Source organism: Aphis gossypii, chromosome X (genome assembly GCF_020184175.1).
Source record: "Aphis gossypii isolate Hap1 chromosome X, ASM2018417v2, whole genome shotgun sequence".
NCBI classification, from domain to species: Eukaryota; Metazoa; Arthropoda; class Insecta; order Hemiptera; family Aphididae; genus Aphis; species Aphis gossypii.
Window position 1 is genome coordinate 55690620 of NC_065533.1, and position 26358 is coordinate 55716977.

At 32.5% G+C, this 26358-nt stretch overlaps 1 protein-coding gene across 2 annotated transcripts in view; it reads right to left on the reverse strand.

Annotated features, from left to right (window-relative positions):
* LOC114121912 (ETS-like protein pointed) overlaps nucleotides 1-26358 on the reverse strand; it is a 55827-nt gene that overhangs the window by 8292 nt on the left and 21177 nt on the right. Inside the window, exons 4-7 of one of the 2 annotated variants that reach the window (XM_050205574.1) lie at nucleotides 18439-18600; nucleotides 13979-14461; nucleotides 11579-11857; nucleotides 379-699 (exon numbers count right to left, since the gene is read on the reverse strand). In XM_050205574.1, the coding sequence (XP_050061531.1) occupies nucleotides 379-699; nucleotides 11579-11857; nucleotides 13979-14461; nucleotides 18439-18600 (1245 nt within the window). The remainder of the gene's footprint in view (nucleotides 1-378; nucleotides 700-11578; nucleotides 11858-13978; nucleotides 14462-18438; nucleotides 18601-26358) is intronic. The other variant, XM_050205575.1, reaches the window with a different exon arrangement.

Below are 26358 nucleotides of genomic sequence, written 5' to 3' on the forward strand. Positions count from 1 at the left end.
CGTTATTTTGGATATTGGACCTAAGTGTTTTCTAATCAAAGTGGTTAAATAATCTCGTTTAAAATAAAGAAAAAATTGAACTTTGATAGTACAAAATTACGAGATATCACGTATAGTGTACAATGAAATAACGCGTATGCATCTATACCGACATTTTTAAAAACACATGATGGACGATATAGTATGTGGTTTATTGATTTTAAAATGTGAGTATATATTATTCAAAGTTTATATAGGAAGGTATAACTGCAAATCCCTAAAACCAATGTTTATTTTAAGAATTTTACGAAAAGGGCCTTTCTCTAATATATATAATTACACCGACCGACTACAGCCTAAAATAAAATATATATCATATTATATTATGTAGTATATTACACTCACTGGCTCGGTGCTGTTGCTGGTGGTGATAGTCTCTCTGCTGCTGGTATCTGTTTTGCTGCTGTTGTTGCTGCATCAGCTGTTGCTGTTGCTGCTGCTGCTGGATCAGAGGTATGGCGGTCGGCTGCGGTGCCGACGGTTGCTGCTGCGGATAGAGATCTGGGGGCGACGATACCGTCGACTCCATGGCGTTGTCGCCTCCGCCGCCCGACACCATCAAACCAGCGCCGGCGATGTTGTTGTCGGGCGTTGTAGAACCACTTCCGCCGGTCTGGCTGGGCGGCGTGGTAGTGCCTAAGTTGGCCGAATAGGTGATTCCTGCGAAAAACAATAATTTTAATAATGTAAAACACAGGACCTAAATACGACGACGACGAATCAGGTCGATTACGTACAAATCGTCTCCTCTATAGTCTATCTACAGTCTTTTTCCGGTCGTCCGCCACACGTATATCATTTCTAGCGAGCGTAGAACGACTCGTAACGTTATAGGTACAACTATAGGTATGTAATATGATGGTTTTACGATATTATATTATTATCGTCATCATCATCATCATTATTATTATTATTACTATTATAAATTGACCGCCGAGGAGTTGGTTTTTTGTGCAGCGTATATATAGAAAAATCACAAATATGAGGTGTATACTATACCAATACGCCGCAGTATAAACAGTACGAACAAACGTACTGGGGCATGTAGAAATATATAATATATAATCGTAATAACTATTATACGAAACAATGCTATGGACACTTTTACGCCGAGGGAGGGGATAATTATGACCATTACACACAGCCATCGTATAATATTATACTATCATATTATGTGTACCTACGCGTATATGTACCTATAATAATAATATAATATACCCGATGGTAATGGTTGATAGGCTACATTATATTATCGTGTATGTATAGAGGGACGTACAATATAATATTACGATATACATATATAATATACACTCACGATGTGCCTAAATATATTATAATAATATAAATACAAAATAAAGGGGGAGCTTAGAAAAGTCACGGTCATCGCCGCCGTCGACGAACCATTATATTATTTTAAAATCGTTGCCACTGCAGCAGCGGCGGGCACAGCAAGTACCCACGGTACATTATAATACATATATAGATGCACATCTCACACACTGCGGCGCGCGATATCCTGCTGCAACAGAGGCCCATCCCGCGTCGTCCTCGGATATAATATATATATTTTTTATACATCACAGCGATGGCGACGGGGAAATAAAAAAAAATAATAAACATAACATAATATGATCCTACCGGCGTACCCATAATCTTTAAGGTACAAACCGTCACGTATATATTATAGGTATATATATATAATACACAGTCGACGGCACGTATAATTAATTATATTGTATATACCTACTTGACCGCATGCTGCAGAATATCAATAAGTTTATGCCTATTCGTATCTATAAATACGTTTATATATAATATGTGCATTGTGCGCGATAACAAGACTATAAAACAATGGTATACCTATTTAATACTATGTCCTAATAATGCAGAGTATATATAATTTTTTTATATATCAATTAAATATGCACCGCGTAATGTAATAAGTTATTACTACAATAACTATATGCATATGTACAGTCCAATTTTTCTGTCATGATGTATCAAAACCATAATATATACGAGTAATAATTAAAATTATATTTATACGTATATATTATTTCGACATCAATGTTAATATTGTCGATTGTCTGCGTTGCAAGCGATTGGGTGTGTTATATATTATTTAGCGACGATAAATAGGTGTGCAGGCATGGTGGTCGCGGCGTTATCCGAATTTTAAATTAACAAAAAACAAATACGACGTAGGTATAATATATATACGTATATTTGATATTTGTACATGGCGTAAAATCTAACTAGCTTACACAGTTATCAGCTAGGTCGTTTGTATGAAAGTATATTAATTATCATTTCAAAATGTATTATATTATTATAAATATGTATATATATATACATGCTTATAGCGTATACTGCTCTAACTTATCAAATATAAATAAGAATCAATAATAATTAAAAAATAATTCAGTTTTGATAAAACGTAAAAATCGTTAGTTATACATATAGTACCAACAGTCAATATGTATGACACATAATACACACACATCACAAACTTATACTATATAAATATATATGATAAAATATTATATAGTTGGTACAATATAGCAAGTAAAAAACACAAAAAAAATATTATTAAGTCTATAAGAGTGTATTTTCAGTTATTCTTTGTATAATGAATGTCAAACTTGTAAAAACTAATCCGGATTTTTGATGAAGGGTATAATATTAGGATAAAATATGAATAAATGATAGCGAACCTTCAGCTTCAGATTTCAAATCGCAACTCAAAATTAAACGGATAGGTACCTTGAACAAAAGCTAAATACCGTAAAATCAATTTCTGCGCGGAATACGCAAGGTTAAAAACCGTGTACACCTATAGCTACATTATCTAAATGATTTCGATGATCATAAGTTTTTTCGTGGAATACGAAAACGTCGAGGGAAAACGGATTTACTTGTAAAAAAAAAAAAAATGAGATACAACGAATGATTAATATCGCGAGATATTTATTATTTCTTTTAATCATTTCGCTCTGATTAGAATACAAAAACGATTTTAATTATTTGCCGGGCTATTACACATATATACACCTCTCTATAGTCAGCAGGGTAAAACGGTAACAGATGATTAGAAAACCATTTGCATTTCGCATTGGTACTGGTCCATGCGCACAAAATATAGGCATCATCATGCTGCAGCATGACGATGTAAGTATATATCCTACAATAATAAATACGCATCGCTTGCGCATCGTTTTGCACAGATCGAAATCGATTCCAAAATGGCTACGTAAAAAATATATTATAATGTCGTCTCGATTCTTTTTTTATTTCATAGGTACCTATATATTATACTTTATTTTAATTCACGGTTATTGTTGTTTTCTATGGCGTATATTATAGTGGCAGCGCGGTATACGCGATTCGTTGGACCGAATCGTTGATTTTTTTCTCCACCGTGTCGAAATTTATCATTTAGTCATTGTGTATGTGATGGGTTGGGTGCGGCGGTGAAAAATCGGTGTAAAAAAATCATCGGTGTGTAAAGTTAAAGCAGATAGGCCCGGAAGTGAGTTGTTCGACGACGATGACGACGACGACTATACTATAATATAATATACCGCTGCCGAGTGGGGTGGGCGCTGTGCAGTGATTGGTTGGTCGTTGTGCGACGCCTACTCGCCGCCCGACTAAACACGCGCGCCGATGTATATATTATATTATATATTATACGCAGTGCAAGAGCGATACATTATAAATAAAACACACATATAACAGTATAAATCGAATATTGGAAAATCTAAAAAGCGTTGTATTGTTACGATATGTAAATTTACGCGGCTGCAGTAGGTAGGTATATATGACGGCGACGGCCGACGTTATATATAGGTATTGTACAACGATCGCAGCAATGTCGATGATTATTATAAGTATACACAACGTGATGGGGAAAAATTTTCGAAATGTCATTTATTAAATTTAATATTATATATTATCTTCTAAGATTTTTAAAAGCAAAAGAGCTGTAGAATCTGTGTAACTATATAATATATAATAAACATTGGCACATAATCGCGTCCATCGCAGATATATGCGTATATATATAAGAATAACGATAATAGTATTATATAGCATAATACCCTGCTGTGATAAGGTTGGACAGTATAATATCACTGCAGGAATCTAATTCACAGCCGCAGTTCTATAAAATATAAAATTCCACATATTCCGCAAACATTTTAAAAATCGATACTTCCAGAGAGACCCGGATTATGAAAATTTCATGGGGGATTATATTCTATTCACTTCTATATAAAAATCAAATACTGACCATCGTCTGACAAAGCGCAGACTGCAGAAACGAGTCTATACTATATATTATTATATCAGCATATTATACACCAGCTACCAGCTACCTACAGTTATTCACGGGCCCTAAAATGATTTTGCTTTCGAGTCTAATATACCGCATCGGTTTGTCCCCGTATATTATCCATTCACACATTACCCATTGTCGAAGAGGCAAGAATTTTATAATAATAATAATTATTATTATTGGAAAATGTCTAGGCGGGAGATCGCCCTTTGAAATGAAATCTAAGCACGTACGTACCACGCGTCACACTGTCGGGGAGCAACGTCGCCGGCGTATAGTATTCTAGGTGCTCTGCGGGCGCACACGTGTCTCACACGGTATAGCGTTTATTGAATATCAATATCGGTCGAGCAGTTCTTAAAACACTAATCGAGAAAAAACGACAGTAGTGCGCGTGCTGCAACGTGCACAATAATATACAATTTATTATAAACACGCGATCGGACGGATTAAACATTTTTTTTTTTTTTTTAATTTCAAACTAACCGTTACACGATGTAATATTATAGATATATTATTATTAAAAACACCTAAGACAAAAAAAAAAAAAAAAGAAAGAAAGAAGAAAAAGACGTTACGAATATTAGCCGTTTATATTAATCATATATATTATATACACGTGCTGCAGGGGAGACCGACGACCAGCCGTCGTGGTCGTAGACGTTATCCAAAAGCAACAACAGAAGCCTGGAACAGCAGGTGTTTATATATAATATACTATACTATAATATACACACTGCAGCAGAAGAAATACGTCGTCTAGGTACCTACAAGTCGTCGCACGTGTACGTTGTATCTATATAACAGACAATTCTATACAGGCGCACGTAAACGATGACGCGCTTATAACAATTTTAGGGTAGGTAGCTATATAATATATTATATTAAAAACCACACTATTATTTAGGTACATAGACTGCAGTGACAAACAGTAGTATAATAAAACCCATTTTAAATTATATCGTATCCGGCCAAAATTTATATGGGCTACGCATTGTGCGGTGAGAGCTAGTTACCTGTAATATACGTATTATATATTGTTCATCTTATTTTCGTCGGCGGACCATAGTGTGAAATATTCCGCCAACAATAATGATGAAAAAAAGATATAATAACAAGCACTATATAGCTGATACAAAAGGTCAATAGGTATATCGGTTATGAATGAGGTGCAAACTGCAGCATTAGGCGTTGTCCGGTGAGGCACTCGTTCGTTATATAAATCGCTGGTATTATCGTTGTATCTTCAACTACCTATCAATATAATAGTCACAATATAAAGGTACGCTGCTATACTAAAATATATACTCATACAGCTATACAAGTAAAAATATACAGTCTATACATTATAAAAGTACTAATATATACGTATTTTAAAGTGGTCGTATTATGTCTATAGCAGGGGTCTCCAAAGTATTTTATTCAAGGGCCAAAAAAAATATCATCATCTCTTAGCGGGCCAAAAGTTTATACACATACATTATAACACATTAACACATACAATTTTTAATTTTTAAATGTAAGTATACTGCAGTGTGCACGTATACGCAGTAATACGCATTATAACATTACGACTTAGTATAGTGTAAATTAATACTTAACATAGTGGTTTTAGAACACAATAAGATGTAAGAATATGTACATAAAATACGTTTTTAAACGTTCGTGCGTTATAGTCTATATTTCAACATAGAACGTCTTTCACCCCATGTTAAATATTATGTTATTGCGACGCACCTGTGACTGCTTGTTGCTCCCGTTTCCGTTGCGGAAACCCTCCTCCGCCTGCTGCACCCATCCTAGCAGTATACTACATTTTACCCTTGTCTATAATACCATCGTCGCCCTCTTCATAAGATTATGCGACGATTCCTTTCCAAGAAAACTTTTATGCATACATTATATTATACGTCGGAATAACGTAATATAGAAGCGTCGAACAAAACTCACTAAACGCGTTTACATTTTCGCATCACCCGTGATCCGAATGAACCTATAGGTGTATAATATATGGAATTTGGCCAAATGAAACTATTTCCTATATTATAGACAGAATTTCGCGTTCACCAAGAAAACGTTATTACAAGTGGTGGGCTTGCTGTCTAGCTATTGCCGAGTAACAGCAGGTGGCTTTTAAACGATACGAGCTGCTGCTGCTATCATCGTTCTCCAGCAGCAGCCAAACTACGACGACGACGACGGCGACGACGCTGCGCCACACGTCGTATACATATAACAGGTGGCCAACACCAGTCGTCTCGGTGGCACGAGCCACAGCCGTCGAATATAAAAAACAACTCGTGTACTTAATGCGTGTGCGCACGTATAGGTACATGTGTATGTATATATATTACACAGAATAGCTATCAATTAATTTCACGCATGTTCTTTAACAACAAAAAGGAGAAGACGAGAAGAAAAAAAGTGGCGGTCTTTGGGTCTATATATAAACACTGTAGGTACGACAGTAGGTAAAAAACTGTATACCTACATACACATCACTGCAGTATCACACAATAAAGTATCCATACTGTTTACCTACACGCACGCACATATACGGTTATATTCTATCGATCCCAACACTTGACCAGGTAGTATATGCGGCAATGACAAGAGTCAAAATAACGGCGATAAGTCAGATCGAAAAAGGAATTTTACCAAAATTATAGAGCGAAACATATAATATTTTTGAATTTGACTGTGCGAGACGGCACATCGAAAAATCGTTCCCTATATCGTCCGTTATGGTATATATGTAAATTGTATTATTATAATGGTCCATCAAAACGTATAAACATTAAAATATTATATTATTGTTATAAATGCGGAATCGAAAGCGGGCGATAAAAAACAAACCTATATAAATGTAAACATGAGTGTTATATAATACCTATAGTACCATTTTTGATGAAACATCTCCGTCGGTTGCCTCCCGGAACGGACACCGCCATGTCGTCGACCACGGTCGCGGCCGGATGTAGCAGCAGGTTATTGTTGTTGTTGTTGTAAAGATTCTGGCTGTTGTACTGGTGATGATAGGACGTGGACGACGCCGCGGCCGCGGCGGCCGTGACCACGAGATCGAAATAACCGGCGGCGTTGTCCAGCGCTGCGTTACCAGACGCAGAGGAGCCGGCCGCGGTCGCGCAGCATTGGGTGGGCGAGGACGCCAGGGCCTGTTGCTGGTGGTGGTGATTCCTGTGGTGCGCCGGGTGCTGCTGTTGGATGATGTGCTGTTGTTGTAGTAGCACCATCATTTGTCGGGTGATGTGCCGGTCGGCCGCCGGCACGGGACGGTGATGACGAGACAAGTGGACTCGGTGGTCGGACGAGAGTACGAAAAAACGAGAGACGTGACGCAAAATCGGGCCAAAAGAGATGTCTCGGCCGATTATAATGTACGCATCGAGTGTGTCACAGCGGATATATTTATCGGATTCGGCGAGATTATCACCTAACGGTCGTCATCGATGATTCGAAAAAAAAAAACAAACCGAAAATATGTCTCTCGGTGTCCAAAACGATATATATTATAACCGACGGAAAACGGTCAAGACCGACTACGAAAACTCGATAGTAAAATCAGTATTAGATTATAATAATATATTGTCTCTTCCGGATGGATAACGTGAACGTGACAGTGTGTTCAAACGAAATGCGCCCGGCGACACAACAACCGTACTGAAGCGAATGCGACGCAACTCTGACAGTGCGTGCGCGCACGACGCCCGGCGATACGCGTTTACCCCCACTGCCACGAGCAAACGTCGGTGGCGGGCGGGCCCGAAAACCCTCCTCGCCATCGCCCCCCTACAACACGTCACGGACGTTTTCAGAGACTCCCGAGATCCTAGTATGTATTCCGACCATCAAAAAAAAAAAAAAAAAACGGCGACTCTTCGAATATAATAGTCTAGGAACCTAAACTACCTACGTCATAACAAATATAATACATCATAACGAAAAATACGCGCGCGCGTTACGACGGCATAAATGTACGAAAAATATTGTAAATATTTGTACACGGCGAAGAATCGTCTATCTTGTATCTATATTCCATCTTTATGAATATTATCGCGGTCTATTGACGACCGTCAATAGATTATTCAAAATATAAGCGAATAATAAACAATATATTATGTAAAAATGTAGGTGATAAGACGACATTTCGCTGAAAACGTGCATGTATATAGTAGTTGGTATAGGTGCTATGTATAAATGTTTTTTATGATCTGTTTAACCATAATTCATAGTTATAGGTATATATATTTGACAACTATTATAACTATATACCGCGGTCGTATCCATTTCACTTATAAGTCAGTTAGAGTGTATACGACGTATCTGTATAGTCATCTATAGACACCTCAAATTTGTAGTATAATATATAATATATTATAATTTAACTGCTATTTGCGCACGCGTCTATTTCGATGCATAGACTCATCGTGCTATAATACTATATGCGCGCTGTATATAAGCATCATCAGCTCTATAAAATATTATACACTACGCTCAATTAACAAAACTCATCGTACACCCCATAATCTTATTATTCGTATACATATGTATATGATAACATCCGTTATATAGGCGTTAAAAATGATAATGTGCACACGTTTAAATCGTTTGTTTAGTTGAATAAGTAAGCCCTAGTAATAAGTAATAACCTGACCTATTCAAACGTTAAGGTATTACAATTTATAAGGACATAATATATAGACCTATACTTAGGATTGCCAACTTTTTTAATTTAAAATACTGGACATCTACTGATTTATTATTATATGAATAATTAATTTTTTTATTAGTTTATAACTATACTTCTGATAATACAATAAATAAATAAAAGTATATAAAACATATAATATATTAAATGAACGAATAAATAAATAAATAATTATAGCGTTCAGTTAAAAGGTATAACTGTACCTACATTGGACAGGAACCAGAAAATCTAAAGTGTCCAGGCGAAAACTGAACGGTTGGCAACCCTAGATCGTATTACGAGGAGAACTACAGAACAACATTAAAACTAGGTATAAAATGAAGGTATTCACTATTTATTGAACGCAGGGTGAATAAGGTATCTAATAATGTTAACCTGTAGTGGCTATTTTTATGGTCATAAGACTACATTGGAATAATTATATTCGACAATTTCTCACGATAAATCGATTTGAATTCAACTCTATAATCTATATAATAAAATAAACATTACACACTAATTTAATAATTAAGGAATACAATGTTTTGTTATAAAAACTTTAAATACGTTAGACAAATAAAAGAATATATAATTACACTTTTCTTTTCTAAAAATAATTGGACTTCGACTTTTACTGTTAAGTTTATTTATTTAGTAAGTAAATCGATAATTATATATAATCAGTCTGCATTAAGCGTATATATTATATTGAACAAGAAAAAAATTAATACGTTTATAATTTTAGAAGAAATAGTATAGGTACTTTGTACCGGAAATTTGTATGAATTTGTTATAAGGCGATAACGGAGTACTATCATATTTTTTATTAAAAAAAGACATTTACTCATTTAGCGTCCACATCATGTTGCTATATAATTATTTAATCACTATTTACGAAATACATATTTCATGCGCATTTCAACCTACATAATATGTAGTTATGGTACCTATAGTTAACAATATTATTTTTACAATTTCACGTCTTAATTGTTTTTTTTCCATTCAAGACTTACATTATTACAACTGCTATACCTAAATACGTATATATATAGGTAACTAATAATACAAATATATATCAAGGCTGGTAACGCTGATGACGGTTCTTGTGTTGTTATACTACTAAACATATATAGACGTTGGTTTTATATTATTATAGTATAATAGAGTATAGGTACTCTAGAAGAATAATCGGAACTTCATTTATTGTATTCAAGTTTTAAGAGGAGGAGAAGAAGGAGGAGGAGGTGGTATTGCTTGTTGTACATCCGGTGGGCGTGTAATATACGCGCGAGTCTTGTTCTTCTTAGCCCGTGCTATGCCATGTACCGCTTTTATTCTCGAGTAACTTGAAACCAAAGACGACAAGGACGGGCGTGCCATAACACGCCACCCTTTTGTGCGTGTCATTCATATTTTCTTTTGCGCGCGCGCCAAAAGCATGCAGCTGGGGCAGCTGTACTTTTTTAGTAGGTGTATATAGTCGTTAAGAGAACCGGAACTACCGGGTAGGTTTGTGTAAGAGGAGGAACCTATATACCACCTAGTAGAACTAGTATAGAAGCATTTGAGAAATGGGATTTTAAAACATTATCGGTGCTGTATAATAATTTGTCGTACAATAATATATGATCACGTGCTGAAGGTTGCCTTAGACGTCGCGTCATATTATATAGGTTAGGTTTTTCTTTTACTGCGGAGGAGCATTGAAACTTTATAATACCCGGAAAACGAGTATACGCGGTAAATACAATAGTGCACGTTAGATCACACTATGTCATCGTACATAATAATATTGTATAAAATGACAATGCTTTTTATCTAATATAGTACATTGCAGTCTCGATGATGCTCATCATGCACGCGATAGAGACTATGGATATAACCAGTGTTCGTAAAAGTAATGATGATCGTCAAGTGCTCGTCTGCAGTTCTGTTCGGCCAGGTATATCATGATGGGCTCCCGTGGCGAACCAAGGGCTGTAATAAATAATATTGTGATCGCTCGTCTATACGCAGTTAACAGCGGGTGGCCGCCGTAAGTAGCCGTCCCCTCGATAAAATGAAATAAAATTAAATGGGGCCCGGCATTACGCGGTTAAATACCGTTTATAAGCCGAAACTGGCCCAATTAATATTTAATATAAATATATATAATATACAGTGTGCAACAATAAGGTTTTTTTCTCTTGTCTATATTATTATTATGGTAATAAAATAACGCGATGACGTCGTCGACAACAGTATATAAGTGCAATAGCTAATAACTACCCTTGGCGTATGTAATATGTGGTCCACACTCGAAGTCTATGTATAATACTAATAATAATAATAATAATAATAAGATTTATATACACACACTTATGTATGGCGTATAAAGGCGGTATGTATAATCCTTCAATTCGACTGAAGAATAAAATGAGGTATATATTCCGATATTCGAAATGACAATAACAATAAATCTATATATACGGTATATTATAATAACAGCGACATACCTGTTTCGTATTGTTGGTTATGATGGAGATTGCGATTACGATGGTTCAGTCGGTGTGGTGGCGATTGCAACCGGATATGCTGCGGTTCGGATGCAGCCGGTACAGGATAGGAAGAGAATAAACCACTGTTGTCGTCCACTTGATGTCTGTGTTGTTGATGTTGCACGAAATTTTCGTGATAGAAATTTGAATTATTGCTATTGCTACTGGTGTTGTGTAACGACGATACATGTTGATTGCCACCGCCGAACATGGGTATCGATGCAGCCCTATCGACGTCTGCGAAAATATAAATAAAAAATAATTTTTATATACGTTTCGATGAATAACATATACCTAATTTTCTATTATTGATTACAATGAATGGTATAATATATTATATAATATGGTATAAATGTATAATATACATTGGCAGATTACGATGTTAACGTAATTTATTTTCATATTAAGGATGACGTATCGATACAGATTACAGTGCGGCATCAACGAGATAGATTTCGTAAATATATGCATGCATTATTTCAACTGCATTTAAAACTGTACCTGTACATAGCACAGTTTAAGGGTTAACAATATATAATTATAAACATGCGTATTTATGTAGGTCATCGTCGGCGCATATTTTTACGTCACGACCACGATACAGTGCAGTGTTTACATTCAAAGGATATCCTGTCTGCTACGTCACATTTATAAATACCAACCACCATCACAGACTTATTAATATATATATATAGCCGCCATATAGGTTTGTTTACATTCAAAGGATATCCTGCTCACGATACAACACCGAAACTACGTCACACCAACGGTGGTGGCAAAGCGTTGTGGCCGTTTTGCTAAAAGGATGATAGCGGTCAAAGGATATCCTGCTTATTACAACAGAACAGCCTTGGGCTAGCCCCCTTCTAGCGTTCCTCGGCAAGGCCGCCGATGGCCACAGAGCTTGCACCGCACACGTATCCCGCCGGATAAACACTATTTTTTTTTATTTATTAATTTTTTTTTTGTTCCTGTTTTATCCAGCTAGTGGTCGTAACAATGTTATTAGTTTAGTCAGTTTAACTACACTGACTGAACGGGTCGGACGGTCGCGAGACGTAAATTGCATTTATTTATTTTTCCTATAGTGACGGTGGTTTATACAAATGTATAATATTATAATACAGTATAACAATTTTTTATTTTTTTTTATTTTTAATTTTAATTTTTTTTTATCAACGATCCGATATGGTTGTAACAGAATATTTTATTAACACAAAACCGATAATTCTTTTGACACAAAAATATACATATAACGACACGTATACCGCATTTGCAATATTTATCTTCAGATATATATTATTACAACATATTATAATATAAAACGTACAGCGTGGTAGCTATATAGTAACTATACAGCATATATATTATATATTATTATTATATAGTATCATCAGTATCCTTTATTTATCGGACTTACACAGTAACGTTCACAGTTGGTATGCGGTAGTGGTTTATCTACGAACCGTCATGTCACTTTACCATGCCCGGCACGTGTGTTAACCGAATACATAATATACATGTACATACGATAATCGCATATCGTTTCCTAATCGTCATATATTATTATATTTTATTAAACGCGCGCTCTTCTTTCGGGTATATTATAGATAATATTGGACATTCGCATCGTACTCGGTCTGATACACTCACACACACACACATATATGATATAGCATGTATGTGGGTACGCATCCCACGCCACCGCGATATCGTAAAATTCGTTACATCGTCCGCCCCGAACGTATAATGTATACATCATATTATAATATGTTATAACGTTTTATAATAACTTTTTATATTATTATAATTATTATCGTGAGTGCTCGGTTATAATAAATTTACGATTTTTTCTTCATATATATATATATATATATGCACGTTCGGATTGCACGAAATAATGTTTTTTATTATACATATATTTTTTTATCGTCTAAACAATAGCTTATATATATTATTGTTACACGTATATTATGTTTAAATTATGATTGTGTACGACCAACCACTTTCAGTATTCAGTGTATACACATTATAACGCGATGACCGGAACTACGGCACTGCAGACACGAGGAATTTTTGTCGTTCGGTTCGCACGACACTGCTTTATATTTACAATAATATTATATATTTCGGATAAAATTTATTTAATATCAGTCACAACAATATATAGTTTATATTATTTTAACACCACGTCGCACTGCTAATAGATCTGCGCTATATCGATTGTCGTCATCAAACGCATCGCACCAGAAATCGCCATTATTAGGTATTATACTATACATCACGGTTGAGTGATGAGGTATAGGGGTGCGCAGGGCGCCTAATAGGAATATTATAATGCCTTAGAATACCACTCACCCCTTTGCATCATTTCGAGATGTTCCCAGAGGATGTCGCCCAAAAACGGCGGCGCCTCGGCCACGAAACGTTCGCGTCCCATATTGCACAAGTGTCTGCCCTTCCGGGCGTACAGCGGTCGGTTACCGCCGCTCGACGACGACGACACCAGCTCGTCGTACGGTTCGTCGTCGTCGTCCTGCAGGTCCTTGTCCGGGTCGTTGTCGTCGTCGTCGTTGCTGCTGCCCGGCGACTTGCTTCCGCCGTTGCAGTTTCCGCTGCTCCGGAGGCGGCGGCGACCGCGTCGCACGCGTTCCCGGATCATTTGGCTGCTGCGGCCCATGATCGTGGTGTTGGGGCTGGCCGTGGTGAACTTCTGGAATTGAGACGCGCCGCACACGACGCGACGCAGCAACGGCGTCGGCGGCGGTTCGGGTACCGAGAACTCGCGGTAAGCCCACCAGAACCAATGAGCGGCCTGCGCCTCGGTCCACAGTCTGGGATCTGAAAAAAAAAAAACCCCGACCGACGTTAAAAGCGATACTTATAAAGTTTGTTATGATATAATATTTTTTACTCAAAAAACAACAAAAACGGTGGTAACATACGGTGAACGATAATAATAATATCAGTTAATATATATAGTTTGGCATTAATTCGGTCAAATTATCATAATTTTTATGTTCATATATCACGATGAGAATTATTGTTGCAGAGCACGCGTACGCTCGTAAAAATTATTTTTATTTACATTGTAAAACATTTCCGTGAAAACTGCACGCGAATATCCGATTTATTAACATAAAATTATAAATGTTATTTATAGATATAACCCCATACTACCTATATTTTTTTATATTTAAGATGAGATTCCGTGTTAAGCTGATAGTTATGAATTTAAGACCATACATAATATTATTTGAGTGTATTATACAACGATGTCCCTCGTCTGCATACAACATGAAAACTCTACTATATAACAGACCATTTTATAAGGTGATTTCGACCAAATAGGGTAGCGATTTCTTATCTGCAGAACACTTCAATTTTTATCGTTAAACTCGAAACTGCATTTAAAGATAAAACGACTCATCGGCTTGTCTCAAATGTAAGACTCGGAAAGATAATGATCCCTGCACATGGCTTGTCAAAATAAACAAAATAAACAAAATAACTTCAAAAATAAATAACATGACATTTGAAAATTTGATAATTATTTTTAACGAAATATTTAAATATTTTGTAATCAATATCAATATTACTGAGTGTCACAGTACTTGAATGAAACGATCGAGGGTGTATTATTTTTATAGAATGAATAATAATAATAACTGATAAAAAAAATCGTCAAAACAAAAGCAACTATTACCACCCTCTAATAGCAGCAATAATAATAACAATTTAACCGATACACGTGAATAATAACCCTTCGAGATACGCACGTTCAGCCCTCTACAGTGGCGTCCCATATAGGTATACGTATGTTCTACAATCTAGATTATTACATATTATTATTGTACATAGACACGCGGCGGCAGTGGTGTCTGATGCTTCCACAATGATTTTCACATAATAAAAATTATAATATAGCCGCCACCATACTCGCGGTGCGTATCGGCAATGGTCGTTACGCTTTCCCTCTGCATGTTATGTAAAAACGAAAAAATATTACATTTATATATATATACGCGATATAAATACAATAAAATTATATGTACCTATATACGCTATATCGTTTTAGATTCTTTATCGAACGTAATTATTCTAAGAAAATAAAAAATAAGCTCCATTCTTCTTGTTACTGCAGAACGCACAAGATACGTTATCCCGTTTTGTGCAGCGCATAATACAAAATGATATAAATACATATTATTATTTTCCACGCCGTTTGTTGGAAGAACTAATAATGCTTGTTGGCATTCGATGTCTTTTAAGCTTCGCGAATGTAGTAGACAAGACACGGTTTATTTATAATCGTATTATATGATTCGTATTTGGTAGTACTATAATGGTATACCGCGGTGCAGCAACGCATATTTACCTACCATACATCACTTATTATACTTTATAATTTATAACATTGTCCTATGTGCGCGTGGAACAGTCGAAAACATAAACGATTGATTTCGTTCGAAGACGAATAGAACGATAATGGAATGTTATACATTTTGAAAGTTCAATATTGGAAGTAGCGACGTTGTGTGCAAGCCGCTCGTCGAGGGCCGACGCCAATTCCGTCGTGGGAACCACGGACATTATGGGGTCCGGCAAATGTATATTATTTTTCTACAAAATTTACACTTACTCGAGTCGAGTTCACACGCTATACTCTACAGTCTACACGACTACGGCAATGATGATGGCGTAATTAACCATACACACATACACACACACACACACATTCACACCTCTTGTTTGTTCGAGCCGCACCCAATATACGAAGGCAATAATTGTCATATATTTATACAATGTAAAAACTTAAATCTATCTATACGTTTAGGTTCAAGAGAAATCTAAAAAAAAAAAAAAAAAACAACAACATATAGTGACGTATAATATACTATAGTTTGAAGTCACACTTGGATATTATATATATTGTACCAACAGCACCTATTTATAATAGGATATTATGCATAATATTATCACCGACGGCGGCAATGGCTAGGACTACGTTGTGGGAACATCAGTTTCCATAACATTAATTAAGTATAATATATATATATAAGTTATACTTATTATACTTATACCTATAAACGTAGGGTACACACTGCTGTAATAATAATCGTGTTTAATAAAAAATTTATATAGGTATATGCTTTTAATAATAAAGATGGTCTAATTATTAATTATTATTAATTAAGTAATTATATAATAATGTATTATACATATGTATTTAGATAAATTATAACTTAACAATGTGATTCGTTTTGTAGGTGACAGAATAAAATGGGACCATTTATGTAGAGCACAATTGCATGGATTGTGACTCACGGTTCATCAACTATAATAAGTCACTCAACCGAGAAAAATACTCAGAAATAAAATCTAGTTTGGGGAAAATCTAATACAATTGAATACATAAACATGGAGTAAGATATATTATTTTTAATATTACACAATTTTAGATAGTATCATACATGTCTACAGTATAAAATTCTTAACATTAATTATAATTACTGCAGTTTTGATTAATGTGAATTTGTTATTTTTGATTGTAAATGATAAAGATAAGACACATCGATATTTTATACATGAAATACATTTTGCATGTATGCTATAACTTGATAATTTTAAAATAAAACATATCATGTACTTTGAGGTTAAATGTAAAACGGGAAACTCGATTATCTACTGCTATTATACATATAGTAGTAGGATTTTTAGTAATAAACGATGTATACGAATTTTGGATTTTTATAAGAGATATTTAGGTATGAGAACTTTGTTATTTATTTTCAAGCACCATTAGATGTATTAAAAATGAAAACTAAGATTATTTTACTACAAAATTTTTAAAATTGTTGGGTTTTCATCAACATTCGAACTTAATACTCAAAAAAAAAAGATGTCTTATTTATTTGTGATATACTTTTGATTTTCTATAAACCAAACATTGAGAAACGTTATCGAAGATTATATTAAATACTTTCTTATTAATAGAAAAACAATCCGTGAATTGAAAAATATAACTAAGAAAAAGTCAAAGATTTAAAATGTTTAGAATACTTTGAAAATGTTGTTAGGTCTAAAAATATACTAATCTATATATTTGATGAAAACATCAAGCATCCGATTTTTTTTTTAATTTCTAATTATAAAAAAAAATTGATTTTGTAGAAGAGTGGCTTTGTGTATGTTGTGTATATATCCTAGTTTTTCTGCGGTTTTTTGTGAGTTTTTCAACTATTATAGGTTAATTAATCGAATTTTCGAATTTTTTGCTATATGCTCTACATAACTATAGATAAAAGTGTCTACCAAAACTCACCCTAAAATTTAAAATTATCGATTTAAAACATAATGTTAGATGTCCATAAATGAAAATAATACATCATTATAAAACTAGAAAATTCTTATAGCATTGCTCAGAATAAAATCAATGACAATAACTTAAAAAACTGCCTTATTTGAAGTAATATTTATTCAATGTTAGACAACAATATTTTACCGTTGAATATATTTATTTAAAACTGAGTTAAGAATAAGGTAATAGTATAATGGCGCATTTTGTTTAAATAAGAAAGGTAATGGTTTTAAAATAGTGTAGCTTTTGATCACGAGTGATTCACGAGACTCCTATAGATAATACGTAAATACTTTGGTAGGTAACTTATTTTTTATGAAATATAACAGTCATTTTCATAATATGTGATAGGTATTTCATAGCTATCATCGAAAGTCATACACAATAAATCAATTCAACTTAAACTTAAATATTTTACTTATCCATTAAAATTTATTAAGATTTAACTATTCATTACCTTTTGGGACATTCAGCTTATGTCGTTCTTTCTCCCAAGATGCGAATGTAGCTTGCAAAGCTTCGGTCATTTTCTTATTTGTACCAGGTGTTAGAGGTGGTGGAACCAATTGTCCACCGGCATTATTTGTGCTGTTGGTGTTTACCGCTGACGGGGTTTGATCTAAAAATAATTAAAAAAATATTTTTATAGATGATGTATTCAACAGTTGATTAAATGATAATTATTGTAATGAAAATTACTAATTAATAACAATCTAAAACTATCAATATCACAACAATATCCAGATAAATACGAAGGAATAAAAAAAGACAAATTAAAAATATCTGAAGTATAATGTATAATATGTGTGATATGTACTTAAATAAAATTATGTAAATCAAATTTAAGATTAACCTATGTTATTTATTCAATAATATAGTACCAAATACAATTGGGCTTAGCCCAATTTACTATTAGTACATTAAAATAAAAATCTTTATTTGAAACATAAATTTATTATATGAACATATATATGATTAGATTTTGTAAAAATAACAAAAATAAATATCTAATAATATTTTTATGATTAGATACCTACCATATAATAACATTTTAAAATACCTACATAATTATATTTTCTACAACAAAAGAGAAGGGTTAAAATCAGCTATATATATATGGCTTAATGGTTAGGCAAAAAAAATGAGTTTGTATATCAGAAAAACGCACAGGAACTTTTAAATGGTTTCTTAACATAGGTATGTATTAGGGCTACCACAGGACAGTAAACCAAACCTAGATCAGTTATACAGTTATAGTTACCTCTATATAACAGTAGTTAACATAAATTTAAGTTATAACAATATTATTGTTATAAATTATAATAATTATTATTTTTACATTATAATAAGGTACCTTATCTCGTACCTATTGAACATCCTTAACATTCTAGTAATTTATTTGTATATAAGTTTTAATTGAACGGACGACCAATTTTGTTCGTTTTAATAGTTTCATTCATTTTACTATTCATTCTGCTATAACAATTTATAACGTTATTAAATGTTAAGTAATAGGGATCGTAACGAGTGAACTACTCTATGGCCACATTACTAATATTACAACAATAAATGGCAAGGTATTGTAACAAAAATTATAACAGCAGCCTTTTTATTGGACTTTTGTTAACTAGTTAAAACTCCTATTGCAATGCCATTTATTGCGATTAAAGTAACCGTACAACTCAAAATGCACGTTGCTTAGATGCGAAGAAATGTTAACCATAGTATACATGAATGTAAAAATTTTAAATAATATTTTTGTCGATTTTATATGTATATATAGTACATTATGACTAATTTTACTTGGTTAAATTATTTTTTCAAAGTTACATGATATTATGAAATGTTATAATAATCATCACGAATAATGGATGAATAATTTGTAATTCTAAAAATATGAACAATAATCGCTTTACTGTGTATAATTATTAAAATTAAAGATGTAAGTATATACTCATGTTCCGTGGTCTCGTATTTTACACGCATTACAATGATTATTTAGCTAAAATTATTTGAATGCTTGTTAGATAAATTCGCTATATAATCTTTAAACTTAATTTAAATTTAAATTAAAAGGTTTTTTTTTTCTGAAAAATACAAAGTATCATAATAAATTATATATACGACGAGATGTTAGTTTTGAATTATACCTGTTATAAATTATAATTATGTGAATTACTTTAAGAAAGGATGATTAAAGAAGCAGTATAATAAAATATGATATTTCACTATCGTTACAGCCGGACAGTATCATTTTAACTAAATCATAGGCCATAACAATGAAATAATATCGAGGTTGCAAATAATAACCTTTTTATTAGTGTTGTTAATTAAATTAAATGAAGAATATTTTTAAGGGAATATTGCATAATATATTATACTCAATTATAACATAGGTACTGTATATATTTTGGTATAGGTACTCAGTTGTGGCACTGCGTGCAGTCGATAGACGACACACTTTTAAGCAAAATATTTGGATTTCAAGCATCACTGATAATCGATAAAGATAATACAAATGTCCTCGTTAAAATTACAAATAGGTACCTAATAATATACAATGTAAAAAGTAAATTATATAGAAGAGTCTTTATAGTATGAACAAAACATACGGTTATATTATAACAATGTAGCTGTGATTGGGCTGCAAAGATGAACCAATAATGGTGGTAAATAAAATAGGAGTACACTTTAATTTATTATACCTAGCCGATGTTCAATACTGATGCAATTGAGACGTGTGCAAGCGTGTTACCTGTCACTGCGTTATCTAACCCTTTCTCCCCGTAGCAGCTTGACAATGGATAATAGGATAATGTATCTAGTATGCACATTTTCTTGCGAGAAAACAATAAACACGAGCGTATAATATACAAAACACGACATATATATAAATACACGTTACAATAATACGCAATTTACTTTTAGAGTAGGTAACTATCCGTGTAAACATAAATTCCATTCAAACATTTTCTCGTGTTTTTTTCTTTCACTGTATATTAACGTTAATAATTAATACCAGAATTCAATGTAAACAATAAAAAAAGTATATATACTTATAATAACTAATCAGTAATAACCTTCGTTAATTATGGAGATCCTAAGGAGTTTCACTAATACGTGTATTAAAAAAATAAAAATAAAAAGTGAACCGAGTAGCCCGGTAGGCACATGTTTTTAAAAACATATTCTCATCGTATACATTTCAAATTAAGTATAATATATTATGATATAAGTTAAACAGGACTGCAAGTACGCTTTATGTAATAATAATATTATCATGTGAACATGTGACTACCAAACAGTCAATCTATATGAATTACGACGAATTCATCTAGTCATAATGCACGGCACTTCAGCACTTGTCGACGACGGTATTCAGGAGCGGTGGCAGATTAAGTAATTTACAAGTAATAAATAGATGAACGAATAATGTATATAGGACGATGATGCGGGTCACGACCCACACACTGTGATTAATAAATACGTACTAAGAGAAGGAAAAAAAGGTCACTGTGGATGGTTGATTAAGACATTTAAAAATATAAGTAAATATTCCATCAGTGGGGTCGAGCCCGCGCGGGTTATCACGAGTATAATATATTAAAGTGTTGTTTAACAACAGAAATTGAGTAACGGCGAACCCAGATGAAAAGTTCAAGTCTGTACTTCTGCTGGTAGCAACAAACTAATTCGTTTATAAATTTCCTGCATAGTAGAACGCCATCACCATAGTTTTAGAATTTAGATTCAGAACTGTGATGTGAGGGAGCTATTATAATAGATACAGTATTATCGGTTTTATACAATGACATGCATTTTTATTTTGTTTGTTGTTTTTTTTAGTCATTTCGTTCGGAAAAAATACTTTCAGAACAGTGAAATAGGTCATACAGCAGTGTAGCATCTACCACAGTAACTTGATTTTTCTATCTGTCTAATTATTTATTTAGAATTTCCCAGTAGTTTTTTTTTTTTTTTTTTTGAGGAAAGAATAAAAAAAATAGTCCAAGAAATGTAAATATTACCGTATTTAACATGAAACAATAATAAAAATGACGTACTTCATTATTGCACTTTATTCGTTGGCCATTATTGTAATGAAATGCATAATTCTATAAGAATAAATGCCTTAATATTTTTTTATGTTTAATATTATTACGTTCATTGATACTCTTGATAATTATTATTAACCAAGATGTAATTTATGTTTACTATAATGAAGTATAAAAATTATCATAATCATAATTAATTAACATTCAACATATTATAATCATTTTCACTAGTAGGTAATTTTTTTTTTTTATGTAGTAAGAGAATAATGTATTATATTATTATAAATGCTTAAAAATAAGGACGTAGTTAATGTCAAAATCATAAATAAAATATAAAAACGTAATTCGACTCGCTTGCTTAGCTCACTCGTTGGTGTCACCTCCAGGACGTGCATACATTACAATAATAAATAGTCGAATAGTAATGTTCACTCACAGGTCTTTAATTCCGGGTCAACATCGACATAGCCGTCGTATTCGTTATTATACCAATGCTTATTTTTCTGAAACTGTTGCATATGTTTATTTATACTGGTTACGAAATTCGGTATATAGTTCATACACATACCTACTAGTATATTGTATGCAAACTTATTTACTAAAGAAAATTTAACTGCTATATTATGGTGCATCAAACTCAGAAACTTATCAACTGTTAAAGCGTTGTTTATGTTTAAAAAAATGATTTTAAATTTTAAGGTATAAAGACCGATATTTTAAAATCGATTATTCGTGTTTAAATAAATATCTATACAATAGTATATTTAGAGGCACCGTTAAATGTAAAATATTGTCTTCAAATAGCTTTTGTGTAAATTTATTGATAAACAAACATAAATATTCAAATATTCTGTTAACTAAAATTAACTATGAATTTAATAATCTTTTAATTATAATTTTTAATTTTAAAATAAAAATGAAACACTATAACAACCCTACGTAAATCATCCGAAATGTACTATTAAAGTGTGGGAAAGTACATCAATAATACTCCCCTCTTATGATTAACATTTAACAACCACCTGTTTTGTATATACGTGAAGTATAGGTAGGTACAAATAATATTAATTTGATAGACATGGGCTTTTTCTCAGCACCCTATATTCACACGCACGCTAAGAGTAATTGCGTGTCGCTTGACCGCTACTAGTCAACAGGTGCTAAAGGTTAACTGAAATTATTCATTTATTGCATTAGTGCAATACCACACAAGACAGTGCTCACTCGAAGGACTTTTATTAAGTATTTATAATACCTAATGATAATTTTTTTTCTCAAATCGTTTCAGCAGTCTAATATGCATATATTTTAAAACAACATTTTCCAAATTCAACATGATTTTTAAAATGTACAACCGTACCTATTTTATTTTGCCATTGACATAATTTGTTAACCAGCATAATATATAATACGTCATAAAATGAACTCATTGTTTAAATAACTAGTTTTTATGTGATAAGTGTAAAATATTATTGTACGAATAACAGCAACTATAAGAAAATACATTTAGCCAATGCAATAACTTTTAAGGCACAATACGTAATAGATTTAAAGCATTATATAATATTTTATGGAAAAAAAATTATCAAGTACTTATTTTATATTCTACTGAATATTTATAGTTGTTTTATATTTCCAAGTGGAAACATTATTAAATCAACTATGAACGCTTTTTACCATACTTTCAAGCTTGGCTGGATGGTTGTATACATCTATAATACCTGTGCTACAGTGACCATTAGACCGTATCATCCACTCGCCCACTCGCAGTCGTCACAAAACAACAACGAATAGATAAAGATAGTTTGTTCACTGTTGGTGTTTGTGCACATGGGCGGCCATAAAATAATGTAACGATGAAGCCGTAATTACATTGGGGGGGAATAAATAGAACTGCTGCAGGTGCTCACAATCGTGGGAACGTCGGACAAAAAAAAATAACAAAATATTCAAATTCAATAAAACGTCTATTGTAACTATGCGTACATCTACGCGTATTATTTGCCGCGAATCGCAGTAAATTCGACGAGTATATTTGTGTATGTAAATTATCGAGAAAAAACCCGTATACCAATTTGGCAATGAATCAGAAACATATACTGTACGTTAGTAGATACGAGAAATATAATATTAGCATATAACACCCATACTGTATTTATTTTTAATTATCAAAACTCAATGATAGGGTGCAGCATCGTATATTATACTACATAGCTTCTGTTGAATTGATACGTATTTATGGAAAAACAAACATAATATAGGTATAATATTTTAAATAGTGGAAAAAGGTCTTGTATATTATTTATCGTTATTTTGTTTTAAAATATATGATCTAAATCGGCATATAGATAATAATTAAGTAGTAATAGGTATATTATATTTAAAATAACTTTTTCGATGCATATCCTGTAAGCCGCAAGGCGTCTATATTTCTTATCGTTGCATTTTTGAATTCGATATTATTTAATGAAAAATAAGTTTTCGAACGAGTGACTATAATTATTAATATATAACTTTTAATAAGTGTAAAAGAGCTAAGTAGTGGTAACAACATTTTGTGGAGTATAGGTACCTCTATACTACTAAAAATATATAAGTATTAGGTAACTTTGTAAAGTTAATTGAATAGGTACATAACAATACTTTTTTAGGATCCTGTATGGCTGTATATGTTATGGTATGTTACAAATTGTGAATTAAAATATTCTAAATTAAATAATAATATTACAAAGTATCTTAATTTGTATATAGTATTTTATCATGAAAATTAAAAAAAGATACAAGGATATACACAAAAAAAAAGTTAGTATCTGGATACAATCATCAAATGTCAAAAAATGATATATCCTAAGTCGGGGACGGCAAATTCCATGGCACGCGAAAACTTAAAATATTTTTACTATAACTATATTATAATATATATACAACAGATAAAAATATTTTGAGAGAATTCGGTTTTTATCGGTCAATATTGAATATAATATAATATGTAATATTTTTCTTGGCACGCTCGAAAAAAAAAATAGGTAATTTTTGGGACATAGAGTTCGAAAGGTTTGTCACCCCTGTCCTTAAATAATAAATAAGAGTTTAACCAGTACAAAAATGACATTTTATAATTGATTTGGTGTTTTGATATAGATTTAACTTTTATTCAGCGACTACCTTGTAGGTATTAAAAATTATAATCATATATTTACGTATTTACCATATAGGTACTTTACAGTTAATCTAGATATTTATTTATACTTCTAAAGTTAATTTAAATGGAAACGTATCCGGTTATAGTCTTTTGTGGGTTTTATGGCAAAACGTTAAAATAAAATTACGAAAATATCAAAGATAATAATAGTTTAAGTAAATAATAGTGTTTTTTATTTGACATTTTTAATGTTATATTTGTATATTACTTTAATTATAAGTCATTATTGCTATTTTGTTTAAATATTAATAGCATGATATACAAAAATACAATAGTTTTTTTGTCATACAGTACACCTTTAGACTTTATAAGGAGACGGATGTGTTCTAAAGACCACTATTCTTTTTTACATTTTACCGGTTTACTCTAAATGTACATCAATTGTGCTTCACTAATATAATTTCTCCTTTAAAAGAGAAACACATTCTAAATCGAAATTAATTATTAAGCGAACAATTCAAAATCATACTATATTGATTACCTACTAAAATATAATTTAACTGTATCTTCAACATAATCTATGTCCAATTCTATTTGGGTAAACTAAATACCTATTAAGATTCACTTTTGGATTTAATATGCCGTTAAAATAAATTACCAATTAAGAGTATATTAAATGTCCCAAGAAATATGCCACACACACAGTTTTTGAGATGCTTGATATCGACTCTTTTAATGAAATGTTTACAAAAAATTAAATTAAATCATCAGTATATTTAAATACTATTTCAAAGTATGTATCTAACTTAAAAGTGGTCCTGTGTCAGAACCATATTATTAGCAGTTGCGCAATAATTATAAGTGGAAAACGGTTTGGCGAGTAAAACAACCATTTGCGTTTTACGCTACAGTCACAGTTAAGAAACTAAATTTTACAGACAGTATTATTTACTGTATAGCATAAGGTTTTCATCGAAGTGATATTATTAATATACAAAACACGTAGTGTTATTGTTATGAAATCTATCGTTTTTCTAACTCGAGTAACTTAATAGTTTTTTGTGTAAACAATATCAAAAGAAAAAAAAAATCGTTACGACACAGAATTTAGGGTTACCAAATTTTTTAATTTAAAAAACTGCATATTTACTATTATTATGGATAATTGATTTTTTCATTC